This window comes from Pleurodeles waltl, chromosome 3_1 (assembly GCF_031143425.1).
Source record: "Pleurodeles waltl isolate 20211129_DDA chromosome 3_1, aPleWal1.hap1.20221129, whole genome shotgun sequence".
Classification (NCBI taxonomy): Eukaryota; Metazoa; Chordata; class Amphibia; order Caudata; family Salamandridae; genus Pleurodeles; species Pleurodeles waltl.
In genome coordinates, this window is record NC_090440.1 from 660,550,566 (window position 1) to 660,564,723 (window position 14,158).

Consider the following 14,158-nt stretch of genomic DNA (forward strand, 5'->3'; position numbering starts at 1 on the left):
GGCTCAGCGGATGGGTGTTCCATAAGGACATGCAAATGTACATACACACACAACACGCGCGCACACTCACACACGCACTCACATGCGCCCAGCCTACAAGATCCCCGCAGGTGGTCTCGCCAGTTTTATCTCTGGCCCCTGGTGTGCCCCTCCTACAAATCACATCAACAGACACCACTGGAACACTCCTAATATGGATGTACTTGTGAGGTTGAGGAAGTGGCTGGTCTGGTAAAGTCGGATGTATGCAATGGCCAGTGGCCATTGGATGACTCCTTGTGTGACCTTTGGCCCTCAAGAGCAGGATATGTGATGTTGAGGAGCTAGTGACATTAAACGGGGGTAACTGTAGAAAATACACAGGCCTGTTTACTTTCTGTTTCTTCTGTTGACTTTGTGTCCCCTGTCAGCAGAGGCAGCAAGGGCCGCGCAGGTGTAGGTGCTGCTTTCTTCTGAATCTCTAAAAATGCAGCCAATCATCTTCTTTGCCTCTCTGACACCTAGATTACATTTCCCCTGCACGTTGCTTTGGAGAGGTTTAGAAAATCTTCTGGTCAGATAGCATTTATAGCATAATAGTAAAGAAGATGATTTTTGTCAGTGTTATTTTACAAATGCACATAATTTCTCTTCTTAGAAAAGCCTAATATGTGACCCTTCACGGTGCGAGGCGGCCCAGGTACCCTCACAAGAAACACCGCATTACTAAAGGTACTTTTGGTTCACAGCATTTTTATTAAACTCTTCTAAGGTGCAATTCCTGAAGTGCAATGGCCTCTCCCTCGCCCCTCATTCTCCCCTCTAATTGCAGTAGGTCTCCAGCTGGTAGAGGGAGCAGGTGCTGTGGCAGCACTGCTCAACGATGCCCCTCTTCACTTTCTGGTACTCCTGCTGCTGGAAGGTCTGCTCATCCAGTTCGTTGCGCAGAGGTCCGTTCGCTGCAAGAAATAGAAAAACAACACTTTAATGTTCTAATGTTACATGTTCGATACTTTTTTGTGGCCTGTTTTTTTGTTCTACAACTTTCCCTGAGGCTCGCCCATTTTCAAATGAGCTTTCCCCCTTCAATCTGCACCAACTGACTAACAACAAGGTCTAGTCTAGACTTACTAAGGGTTGCTCATGCTGCGCAATTTTGTGGAGCACCTGCGGGTCTTTTAATGGTAAATAAATAAACGCAATGCGTATGTATTGTAAAAACAAAAACAAAAAAAGCTCTAAATGTCTTATCATTTACATTTCCACGGTTACGTTCACTAGATATGGGATTTTCCTCTAGGTCTGTCACTCTTGGACTCTTCCATTTTCATTCTCACGACCTCATCCAGGGACTTAAGTGAAGTCTGTAAGGTCAATACATTACATCAACCAGCCCAGTGCCGAGTGGGAATCACTTGACTGCGTGTGCCAGCTCACTACAAATGTTCATTCACGTCTGTAACCTCTCTGTGATCCGATGAAGTACCACAGCCTGACTGTCCACTAGATGTCAGCGCCTTGCACTGTCTGCTTACCGCTACCCCAGAACCGCCACCACTGCCGGGCGACTTTTGGTTCTCGCCTTGATTTCTGCCAGTGCATACTATAAATGGCCACTGGGGGTCGCTGCTACATAAGTGCTTTTCATTCGCTACTCTCCATTCGTCAAACCGAGGTCGGTCACTATCCAAAACAAACGTTGCTAGAAAACTGTACATTCAGGACTCTTTACGAGTTACAGCGCCTATGTACAGAGAGTGCTTTAAATGGGCAGGTACTGTCCGGTACTCAGTACCTGTACTTCTTTAATTTGAAGCAGAGAGTACCTGCACTTCTCAGCGCTGTTGCAATACATTACAGTGGATGAGTACCGGCACTTCTCAGGAGCAAACATGTACTCTGAATAATGGGTACCTGCACTTCCATCTTTCCATTTAAAGGACTGTGTGCAGATGTCAAGGTACCTGCGTCTAGGTCTGACTTTCTAGACTACTCGAATGCGCGAACAGAACACGAGACGGGTATGCATCCTGAGCAAGCAATTGTTCTCTTCATTAGAGTAATGCTCTGGCCTTTCAAATGAAGTGCCACTGAACTGGCCACAGCACTAGCAATGCTATAATCAGCAGAATTTGATTGCAAGGGCCATGTCATGTACACAGTAGCCACTCTTGACTGGGACCATCATGAGTTTCTGTGCGTGTAGTCATCAGGAATGAGCATGTTTCTCCAAACCAGGGCTTACTGCAGGGAGGATAAGACAAGAAACCAAGACTCCTCCTTAGATCTGAGACTCCTTCCACACACAGACCTGCAAGCTCTCTCACTCCTACTCTTCAGCAAGAAACGTAAGACCTTCCTTTTTAAGCGGCACCTCGCAAACATGTAACCACCCAGGTACCACAGGCCGCAACCTTTCCTGTTCTGCCTGCATGCTTCCACTCTCTCATTCACTTCTTTGTACTGCTCGCTTTTGCCCACACCTTTGTACAACACTCCGTTCCACTGTAGCTAGATTTGCACTATATAAATTCCATGCAAACCTACTTTCATACATTTCTACAAGATTGCACAGTTGTGTTAAGCCCCACTGGCTGAGTGGATCAAACATGAACCAATGTTATCAACCATCAAATGGCCTTTTTATGGTCTGTCTTGACAGCGCATCTGTGGCTAGAAAATTATGTGAGCCTCCCTAAAGAGAGAGGCTTTGCCCCTGTCCAGATGCAGGAGCTAGCAGTACCTGTTTTGACTGAACAGACATGTGCTTCCACAAAAAGTGATTTCCCTCCACACAGCATTGATCATTTTATTTAGCTAGCTGCCTGATCTTGTACTTTCAGGGGCACACACTTGACTTTGTAAAGATATTAGATAACTAGTTGTCTTAGATAACTAGATCATTTATAGTGTTTTTCTCTGGCAGCAGAACAAATGGAAGGAGGGCAGTCATCAACCTATGTATTTTTTAGGTCTGGCTTGACAGGGAAACTGTCACCTATCATTTAACCTACAACAATATTTTTCAATAATTCTTTGCTTCCAGACAAATACATATCTATTCCCATGCTATCTACTTGTAATGCAAGAACAAAAAGGCGATGGGTGGAATTCTTGAATGAATCTCAGCCCCTGGCAAGCACTAAGTTTGCATACCAGTCCATTATTTTTTGCCCAAAATGCCACTTCCCTTTGTACCAACCATATGCAATTGACCCTGCTCCAATAGGAACAGTACAGCTTAAGTGCCAGGCCAGGTCCTCCTTTAACCAGAACACAAGCTCCCAAGAACAGCTTCACATTGATTAGGGTTAATCAGTCAGTCATAGCTTGGTTCCAGGGACACTGTTAGCATGGGACCGACTTCTGGGCATACCTGTTGCACCTAGGGCATATGCAACAAGGTGATGGATGCAGTGCTTGAATTAATCTCAGCCACTGGCAATGGCTTGGGTCACATCCCGACCCATCGTTTGTCACTCATCAAGCCACCTCAGTTTGGACCCAGCCATATTCAAAGCAGTCCAAGCCCTCCTCCAATAGAAGCAGTCCACCCCAAAGTGCCAGGCTAGGTCCTCCCTGAACAAAATGGTCCACTATGATTTTTTATCTCTCACAGTAGACACAAGATTGATGCACTTTTAAAAGTTTATATCATGAAGATTCCTAAAACTTTATTTTATCGTTTCTTTACGGTTTTGAATGTTTTGAAAATGCTAAATATCAAATGTTGCCACACGATGAAAATATGCTTCGGAAGCATTTTGCAATGGTAAGAGGAGTTTTTTGAAGCATTAAGGTTAGAGCTAGATATGGTAGGTGTTGTATACCAAGGGTATTGACAATTTACACGTCTGTGGTACTACTAAGAAGAAACAACCCTACTTCTTTAAAGTATCTTCTTCATACAGAATTATTTATGTTAAGACAAATCCATTCGTGACCTTGCTATAAAAATGCTGCAAATAAATGGTATCTTAATCTTGATGTAATAAATCAAGATATGCCTAAGGATAGTTTTAAAAAAATGGACCTAAAGATGTAGCCAAGCCCAGAGCCACATTCGTGATTTTAATCATTGTAGGAGAATCAAACGCCTGGGGTGACTATGCCAGTTTCTGGCAAGTTGCAACATGCACATTTACCTGAAAGCTAATCTAGATATGCACGTTTGTCGGTTATCTAAACTTTAAAACCGCAGGATTACAAAATGCTGACAATTTATGGTCTAAGCTTTCCTGCAGTTCAGGAAGAAAGTCCACTTATTGCTCCTTCTCAACATAAGATTTGATGCACGTGTTGTTTGTTTGTCTTACTTTAGCAACTGCACACCAGCAATACATTACACCAATGTTGCTCACACAGGGGGATCTACGTGTGAGGAGGCGTGAAATAATTGTTTTATTATACTTGCTTGATTCTATTCATCTATGTTACCGTTTGCATACATATGAAACGTTTTATTGATATTTAAGATGTTATTATAAATTGTATGGAATATACAAGAAACAAAAAAATAACATATAAATACCAATAAAGTGTTCTAGGGGGCAATCGTCATTATGTGTTGTTAAACCCCGCGGAAAAGGGAATCTTCTGCGGATTTAAACCCCGAAAAATCAAGCTCTTGCTGTTATGCTCTATTCTGTGGGGTTCAGCTATTGATTTTTTTGGTACTAGCACAGTGATACCAGGGTGCTGCATCCTGCCACTACCACTCAACTCATTATCGGGGCCTAGTTTTGAAGTAGGCTTTCCAGTAATACTAAAAAGTTTTGCACCATTGCCTGATGCTTTAAGGTGATGAGGGCAGAGCCAACCTTGCAGCCTGCAGTGAGCAGTACCTTAGTCTCCTGCTAAAAGAATTCTGTTTTTTTCCTGATGTTGGAACGAAAAGGCCCAGGAGTTCGCCAGTTTATCAACACTATAATTCTCAAAGAGAACGAGCTGTCTACTTTAGGAAAGAGGCGCTCTTGTTTACAGTTTGAGGTGACGCAGGGATGACGATAATCATGCGCTGGCCTTAAATCACCTCTTGTAATCCACGGAACGTTACAACGTCCTTGAAAGACGTTCACGCAGATGGTGAGGGTTCTTTGCAGCTGGTCCACTTCTCATATTTACACTGACCAGCCTAAAGCACGCTGCGCGAGCTGGGTGACCCCCCCACGGGCGCGTGCTGGCTAGCGTGGGGAGGATTGGGCACACGCCAGCTTTAAACACCTGCTCTGACAATGACGCGTGCGTTGGATATCGACTTTACCACCACAATCTGTACACGTGCCCTATAGGTGGGCTGCCTTTTCTGGTTGTGTATGTACGATTGCACCGCACCTGGATGCTGCACTAACCCACCGTCGATGAGAACATCAAGATGTATGTCTTCAGTACTTCGCACTGGGCAAAAATCTACCTGGTGCAAAGTACCAGCCGCACGTCTTTTGATGTTCCTTTGGCACGCATGCTCGAGTACTGCCATCTTCTGGCTTGATTTTGTACTACAGAAAAACTGCTGAGAACTGTGGTTTCTCGATGGGGAGGACTGGCTGCGAGGGTGGGAGGAATAATTGCAGGAGTTTGACGCTGACTTTCGTTGAGTTGAGATGAGATGAGCCTTAGTTTTCAATCTGATCTGGTGCTGTTTGAACTTTTGATAGTAAATAGAGATATATTCTATGTTCAAATATAGTTTCTTCTATGTTGTTGTCAGAGAAATGTTTAATGGTATTACATTTAATTTTGGTTTTGTGATCCAGGATGCAAGGAGGACAGAAATAAGTCATATGGAATCCTTGGAGGGTACGAATTTTGTTGTATCTCTATTTCTCAACACATGAAAGCTTGAGTGGAAAGAAAAGGCCTTCCCTACATTGGCTTTGGTGCATTGAGATGAAAGGGAGTCTTGGGTCCCTCTAGGCATATCATGGCTCTCATTAGAGCAGTGGTAATTCTAGGTGGGAGTCGACCATTAAATATTATAAGTGTCTTAATGTTTCCAGGTCTGGAATTACTGGGTTCACAAACTCCAAACACAATATTTTCAGGCCCAAAGAGACACCAGACCCAGTTCCATCAAATTTGTATGCATATGTGGTGAAACCACAGAAAGGGCTAATTATAGGAGCACAGTCCCTGCAGCACCATTGGAGAGAACATAAAACTCTCCTAAGTCATGCCCAGGCCTTCATTGGACTCCCTCTTTCACCTCTTGTGGAGAAGTACATCCCTCGGCCTATGTCAGAGAGCCTAGGACTGACTGCTCCCCCAGCCAATCCCCTAGCAGGGAGGCCCTCCAGACAATAAATAGCACAGCAATGGCTGTGTGCAGTCTCTCCTGCCCCTCCCTTTGTGTCCAGAGCTCAATCAGTAGATTTGTAGAGTTCTTCTTGTCACTCATGAGGGTATCCAGGCACTGGCAGGGTCCAGTTGATTAGCCAGATCTTCAAGGACTTTTGGAACTCTGGAAGAGATGGGAAGGTCTGGAGATGAACAAAGGGGAACTTTTTTGCATTCTTCTGGTGAGGCAAGAGGCGAGCCATCTGAGCACAGCTCATTGGATGCCTATGTGCTGCAGCCTTGTGTTGTGTGTGTGCTGGGAAACCATATCAAAGATTGCCAAGACATGTAGAAGGATCAGAGCTGCAGTCTCTCCTTGGTTGAGTAGGGCTTAGATGTCGTCAGTAGCCACAATGAGGTATGTCTCAGTGTTGTGGTTGCTGTGAAATCCAAATTCGGAGAAGTTGAGTAGGAGGTTCTGTTTCAGATGTGAGGAGAGTTGTTGGTCCATGCTCTATAAGAGGGGAGCAGACAACCCTTCTGTCAAGCACCACTACACTTCCGGACCCCCTAACGTCTGAAGCCTTCCCCTAAAATCCCCTTGTCAACCCCCACCACCCTCATTTGTAAACTGTCAGCCAGTTTGCCCCTATCATCAGAGAAGGACATAAATAAAAGCACAACATGTTCCCTGGGCTGTGTGATTGTTTCCCATTCCATGACAAAAGTGTAATTGTCGGATTTTGATGCCTTGATACCGGCTTGAATCTGACATTCTAGCCTCCTGGTTTCCTATACTAAACCCTAGCAATCCAGGCCTATAAGTGTACATATTATGTAAATTCCTTGGTGTTTCACAACCTCGATTGCAAGAAACGTGCCCTAGTATGGTATCAAACCAAAAATACACTTTGTTAGCTATTATAAAGAACAGCCTCCCTCTAGACAAGAGATAACTGCCCCTCTGTGGGTACTTGATTCTTTGAAACACGCTCCCTTTAGAAATGCTTGAATTTTCTTAATGCATCATCTATCTGAAGTGTTCTTACACACTGAGGAATACCAGTCTGATTTACCTAATCGCCTCCGCCGAGAGGTCAGAGATGCAGTAATTCCAGAGTTTAACCCCTACAAAGCCAGGAATAGATTGGTACAGTGCAGTGGGTGAAACAGTCAACATGGCGACGAGGCAGCGTCCATGCTAAGGGTCATACTCAAATCAAGTGTCCATGCACGGGCTTACCCAGTGGCTGCTCGATGTCCCGTCTTCCCTTGGGCGAGTAGAAGAAGCCTCGGTCACCACACACAAGGTAGAGGGCTTCCACCAGATGAGAGCCGCACAGGTGCTGGTTGGTGATAGCCTGGCTGGTGGGAGTGCAGAGTGCAGAGAGGACCAGAAGAGTCAGGGCGCTCAGCCAAACAGCCATGGTGGGTGAGGTGGGGCCTGGAGGTGACAAGAAGAGAGAGAAAGGAGGCTGGCACGAGAGAAGGATCAAGAGCAAATGAGAGAGAGAGAGAGAGAGAGAGAAAGAGAGAGAGAGAGAGAGAGAGAGAGGAAGAAGGTTGGGAGAAGAAAATGAGCGAGCACGTCAGGCAGGAGAGCGTTGGATCGAGAAAAACAAGATTTCAGGAAGTAAGCAAGAGAATAGGCCGAACAAGACAGCAAGCAAACAGAAATAAAACGAGAGAGCAAGAGAAGGAGAAGAATGAGTGAAGACAAAGTGGATTCGGGAATGGAATCGAGAGCGGATCAAGATGAAGACGGCAAAAAAGAAAGCAAAAACGTTGAGGAGAAGAAAGATGCAGGGAGCAAATGTAGATGGTTCAAGAGAAGGGAGCCAATTAGTGGGCCAAGGACGGGAGCAAGGGGGAGGGAAGATGAGAGAAATAATGGGGAGAAGAGAGGTTGTTAAAATTTGGCAAAACATCAAACTCTTGCAAATCTCTTTTTTTCATTGAAAATGTATCGTTTTTCTTGGACAGATAACCCTGTTTTACAACACGGAAGAGAGCCCTATAGGCAGAGGAGACGTGTTATGCACCCATAGCATCAAATCTGCAGTTACATACACATCACAAGGACTCGTTCTTGATACATTTCAAAGAGTTGCCAGGGCTCTCTGAAAAAAGATTTGAGCAAAACTGAAAGCTGTAGGGAGAGGTCAACAGCAACGTTGGGTATATTCATTCATTATACAAAGCCAGGTCGAGGTGCCACACACCAATATTTATAAAACTAGAAATAAAAATCCACATCACTAGATATATGGGTAAGGTACTGCGTTTTACACTGAGTGTTTTCAACACTGCTTCATTGGTTGCGTCTTAGTTGTTGAATCAGCAGAAAATAAGATTGTTCCAATGCGAGAAAGAGCAACAATCGGACCAAATAGTTAAATGTTCTGCTTTGGCATCTGGTGCATACCTTCCCTGAAGATATGCGGTGGTCTGCCCTAGGACACGCTGACCAAACAAATACAGAAAGGATTTGTTTCATGGGGTGGGGTGAGTGGGGTGCGTACCCATTTACATGTTTCATTAATACTGGGGTGGGGAGAGTACATTCTGAAGTTCCCTGTAAATGGTGCTGACATACCAGTGACTTTCGACATACTGCTTTAGGTTCGTGGTACTTACTGGCAGTACAATGCAAGAAACAGCCCCTGATATATTTATCTTTAAACTTGATCACGCCTTGTATAAAATAATTAGTTGCCTTACCTTCGGTCGTCAAGTAAAAGTTTATCACAATTATTTTGTAAAATATGGGATACTGTAAATATGTTAATTCCTTAACACAGGGGCTTGAATTTGGATAGAAATGTTATTTTCAGCATTGCTGTAAGTTTATTTGCTTGCTAGGTAAAATATCGCAAGTGAGGTAAATATTTCAAGTCACAACAGGAAGGAGCACATTGAAAAAAAGTCCCCAAACTGATTTCTGTCTAGGGTTCTTCTTACAATAAATCTAATCTTTCAACTTAAAAATGCATTGTAAGCAGAAAACCTAAAATATCCACCGAACTTTGGAGTAGGTGTGTTAGATGCCTTCCAAAATATTTTAACAAACTTTGGTATCCCGTCACCTTTTATTTTCTCCTATTAACATGTTTAACATTTCCAGCATTGCAAATATGTAAAATTTGCCTATTATAAGCTATTTTTGGCAGCTGGCCGCCCTTGGCAAACGTTATTAATGCTCAAAGACACGTTAAAAGTGGCTGAGAAGGCCTCAGTCCTCCTGCTTGCCACGGCGTTGACCAATCTGTACAACCTTGGATAAAGACCAATGCCCTACGGTGAGGGACAGTAACGTCCTTAATCCTAGAAGATTCTGTGGCAGCATGCGGCCTCCGCCACCCATTCAGAACAAACCCAGTCCCCGAGAAAGGGTTTCACCTAAGCAGGAGCCTCTCTGGACAGAATACTAGCTCCTCGTAGCACGATGTATGTACGTTTAGCATGTTCCCAGCTCTTCCCTGCCTCCAAGGGCTGTCCGTGCCCCACAGCTTAACCTACCGCCCAGTACAGGCCCCTTCCTGCATCCTGCAAGCTGCGATTTGGAAATATAGGCTCTTCCCAGAATAACATTTATCATGAATTGAAGACTAATAATAAGAATAATTGAAGCCAGTTCCAAAATTATACATTAATGAACACAAGGGCAGGACAAAACAAGACCCGCACATGAAATTCAGCACCAGGATACGGACCACAAAATCTGTAAACTTCAGGGCAGCCGTGTTACGGCAGCAGTTTGTGCCCTCCCCCAAAGCAAAAATCCAAGCTAGCAGATCCCTAACCATCACCATCACTCACACAGCTAAGAAGGTCGAAGAAGGACTCACCTTGGTGACGAATGCGGAAGGAGAGAGAGGCGAGCTGCTTCGAGAGGTGAGAACGGTGCAAGTGACCTCTCTGGGGATTCTCTTCACATTTATACTCAGTGCAGGAGCTTTGCTCAGCATTAACTTCTCAGCCACACCCCGCCTGTGCACTTTCCGCTGGCTAGACAGAGCGAGATCCCCAAATAGTGTCAATGAGTCTTGGGAGAGGGAGCGGATGGGGCAAATGGACAACAGACTGCTAATTTCCATGTCATTTAACCAGCAATCCTAAGAAGACCTAGCAGGTTGATTTTCACACAGGTGCATTTTAGCTTGAGATAATGCTCCTATTAGAGAGCCAACAAGGCACTTACAGCTGGCTGTCCCTGGACCGTAGAGGCGTGACAGCTGCCCATCTGGGAGCTTGCCACCCTTAAGTGATGGCTGTGTCAAGACAATTAAACAAGGCAAACACTCTGCTGTAATCATTTCTGCCCCTGTGAGCTGGCTCCTTGCTGAATTGGCACTGTTTTTTGGAAACTTTCCCTTGGTGCAGAGCTGCCAGAGGGTGCGACGCATCGGACTGAAAGGATTGTGTTGGCTGGCAGAAAACAATAAAGGAAAACAACCTCATGAGAAGAAGTGGGACGAGCTGAGCAAGGCCTGCACCTCTCAATCGGCAGTGAAGAGCAAACAGGCGACCATATTGTACAAGAGGGAACAAGGGCATATCGCTTCCATCGGGACATGAGCTACTCATGCGTGGCAGCACTTGGGGTTAGCGACAGACACAACAATTCTCTTTTAAACTAAGACACAAAAGTATATTATGTCGAAGACGCACTCCACAGTTCCTCACATTGAGGCATGGTACAATGTGAGATTAGATAGAGACAGACTCACTTTTTTCATTTTACAATGAAACAGATGTGCCGTCTGCCGTGTCTTTCTACAAACACACCACCCACTCCTCATTGACAGAGAGCCATCGTGGAATATGTTTTTTTTTTTACATTTACGATGAGATTTAGTAATATATGTGAGATAGAGAAGCACTACCTTTTCTCCTGTTTAATAAGCCCTTGTAGTTTATAAGGGTTGAGAGACACACCACTCACTTCTCATTTGTACTGAGGTGTGGTGGCATACATGAAGAGAGGCACACCACAGATTGCTCATTTACATTAAGGTAGGGTTGAAAATAATTGGGTTATTGGGTGAGAGGGGTGGAAGCCCTACGCAGACAACAACTGCAATCCAAGTCACTGAATCATCCTGTCCGTAACCCTCTGGCAGCTTGGAACAAACCAGCCAGGCTTAATTTAGAGGCAACGTGTAAAGTATTTATGCAGGACACAAACATCAATAAAGTGAAAACACAAGACAAATCCCACACTAGTTTAGAAAAATAGAGTACATTTGAATAATTTAAATTATACCAGAGTGACAAAAATCCCATCAGTAGAACCAGAAATAACCAGTTTCATGTCAGGATAGTGCCCAGAAGTGCAAAGCACCACTCAAGGTCATCTGATCGTGCTAGACCAGGGGACAGACACAAGTTTAGTCAAAAGGCTGGGACACAAGGACCAGGTTACTCCCACTGAAAAAAATATCTTCTCAAAGTCTGGTGCAGAGTGTTCCGTTCACTGTGGGGAGGCCACTAGGAGTAGGGAGAGTATTGTGGATGATAATTAATGTGGGGCAAAGAGTAGCTCAGGCGGTGCAGACTATCATTTCTGTAGTGCAAAGAGCTGGTCAGGTGTCATGGACTGTCGTTGCTGGAGCTTTAATGTGGAGATCGCAGCACGTTGCTTTCGTGAAGTGCAGACCTCGCATTGCCAATTGTTGCTGGAAGTAGGCAAAGACTCAGGTTCACCAGATCTTCATGTTGGCAGTCATCATGGGTGTCAGAGTCTCCACGAGAACAGGCCCATTCATGGTCTATAAGAGCCCAAAACTTCAGGGTTTACCTTTCTTCTTAGGAGGAGCTCCTGTCTAAGGGACAGGACCTGGCAGGCACATTTTGGGGATCAGGAACTCAGACATGCAGGGCTCAGGCAGGTCCAGTTGCAGGTCCAGGAAGGTCCAGTGTAGCAGGGCAGCTGAGCAGTTGCAGCATGGCCACTGAAGCTTGTTGTGTCCCTGTAGCTCAGACAGGAGATCACCCAGTTGACCCTATGAGTCACTCAGGTTAGCCCGGGATGAAGAATGCAGTTCCAGTCTTCCTTTTCAGAAAGCAACAGCAGTCTTGAAGCAGCAGGGCAGTCCCATTTTAGCAGTAGGGCAGTACTCTGGGGAGCAAGGCAGTTCTCCTTCTGTAATGTCTACAGGCCCAGGAGTGTACAGGTGAGTGGCTCTGGAGGTACAATATTTATACTTGTTGCCAGCCTTTGAAGTTGGAGGATTTCCTATACTACCCCCCACATCTGATTCTGGTTCTGGTTCTTCCCCTCCCCTTTCAAGGTTTCAGGACATTTGGGGTGGCAAAAGACTAGTGTCAGATCCTTTGTGTGTTCTGGAGGCAAGCCCTTTGAAGTGTAAGTGCGGCAGGGCCCACTCTCCCCCCAGCCATCCTGGCAGGATAACCCAGCCTGTCCACCACTAATCCCTTTTCTGTTACTGTCAGGGAAGAATACACAAACCCCCAACAGCAGAGCCATTCACAGTCATGTCACTAAGGACACTGGCTGAAGGCACAGATAGTTAGGACAAGGAAATGCCAACTTTCTAAAAGTGTAATTTTCGGTCTTTCGACTTCGAATCCAACTTTACCATTAAAGAAGATTTTGAATTACAATTCATTTGAGTGCAAAGCCCATACCCAGTCTGCTCCCAATCAAAAATTATCTCTTATTAAATGTAATATGGTAACCCAGTGTTAGTCAATGGAAGAGATAGGCCTTACAACAGTGAAAAACACGTTTTTCACTGTTCACTGTTAGGACATGTAAAACATAACTCCACATGTCCTACTTTTTAAAACAATGCACGCTGCCCTAAAAGCCCTAAAGGCTTACTTTAGTGGTGACATATGCATTTAAAAGGCAGGTTTAGACCTGGCAAAAGGTTTCTTTTGCCAGGTCAAAATGGCAGTTTCAAACTGCTCTACAGGCTGAGGGGCAGGCCTGAGACATTTTTGAAAAGGCTCACTGGGTGGCACAATGAGTGCTGCAGAACCACTACTAGAATTTAGGTTACAAGCCCTGGGTACATGTACTACCATTTGCTAGGGTTTTAAAAGTAAATTAAATGAGCCAATTAGGTGTAGGTCAATTTTACTGTGTTTGAAGGAGAGAGCACAGCATTACTTTACCACTGGCCAGCAAGGGAAAAGTGCACAGTCCTAATGCAATCAAAACATGTTCAGCAACAGAAGGCAAAAATCTGTGGGAGAGCCCGCAATAAAGGGCCAGGTCCAACATGACTCCCTCCAGCCAAAAGCTAGGGTAGATTAATCAATACGTTCCTGCTGAGGTGAGAGAACATGGACAATGACCTTCTTTTGCAGTGGCCCTTGTCAGTTCTATGCCCATCCAAGCATAACTGTATCCCTCTGGCATTATTCTCTGGGGTCACTACACTAGGCCATGTAGAGCCCTTCTTCATATCTGTGGGCCCCTTCTGTGAAGCTTCTGACCTTACCTTACTCACAGATGCATCCCAGTAAGTCCAACTATGGCCAACAAGATGATGTGGCCCTTTCCACCCCTTGAGTCAAACCTCTCTCCCCAACCCCAGAGAAACTCTACCCATAAAGAGAACAACCAACAGAGACAACTGACAACTGTCAAGAGCCTGACCCTGGACCATCCACTGGCAGGTCGAGGCTGCAAGCATGGGCTTTGAACAGGTCTCAGTTCCTGCCTTGGGGCTGGCAAGGGGTTACTTGCTCCTGAGGGTTCTCTGACCATTGTGGTTTCCGAGTGGTGTGTCACTAGCTGTGGGTGTTAAGCACCCTCTTTCTGCTCTCCTCCCACCAGTTCAAGCGATGGCAGTCGGAGACAGACCATGCAGGCCAGAGTCTGTACCCTGAGGCTGAGCAGGTACCTGACAAGCCAGGCGTTCCATACGGG

The 14,158-nt window shown here is 45.1% G+C and overlaps 1 protein-coding gene across 2 annotated transcripts; it reads right to left on the reverse strand.

The window, feature by feature from the left end:
- Positions 1-712: 712 nt before the first annotated feature.
- Positions 713-10,189, reverse strand: INS (insulin). 2 transcript variants are annotated; one of them, XM_069221275.1, is made up of 3 exons: positions 10,104-10,189; positions 7,499-7,730; positions 713-938 (listed from the first exon to the last, which is right to left on the reverse strand). In XM_069221275.1, exons 2-3 carry the CDS (start codon positions 7,680-7,682, stop codon positions 802-804), a joined length of 321 nt encoding a protein of 106 aa, XP_069077376.1. In that variant the 5' UTR covers positions 7,683-7,730; positions 10,104-10,189; the 3' UTR covers positions 713-801. The 2 variants fall into 2 exon arrangements, with proteins under 2 accessions (XP_069077376.1, XP_069077377.1); XM_069221276.1 differs by having other exon boundaries at positions 7,499-7,699; positions 10,104-10,187.
- Between the last annotated feature and the right edge of the window lie 3,969 nt (positions 10,190-14,158).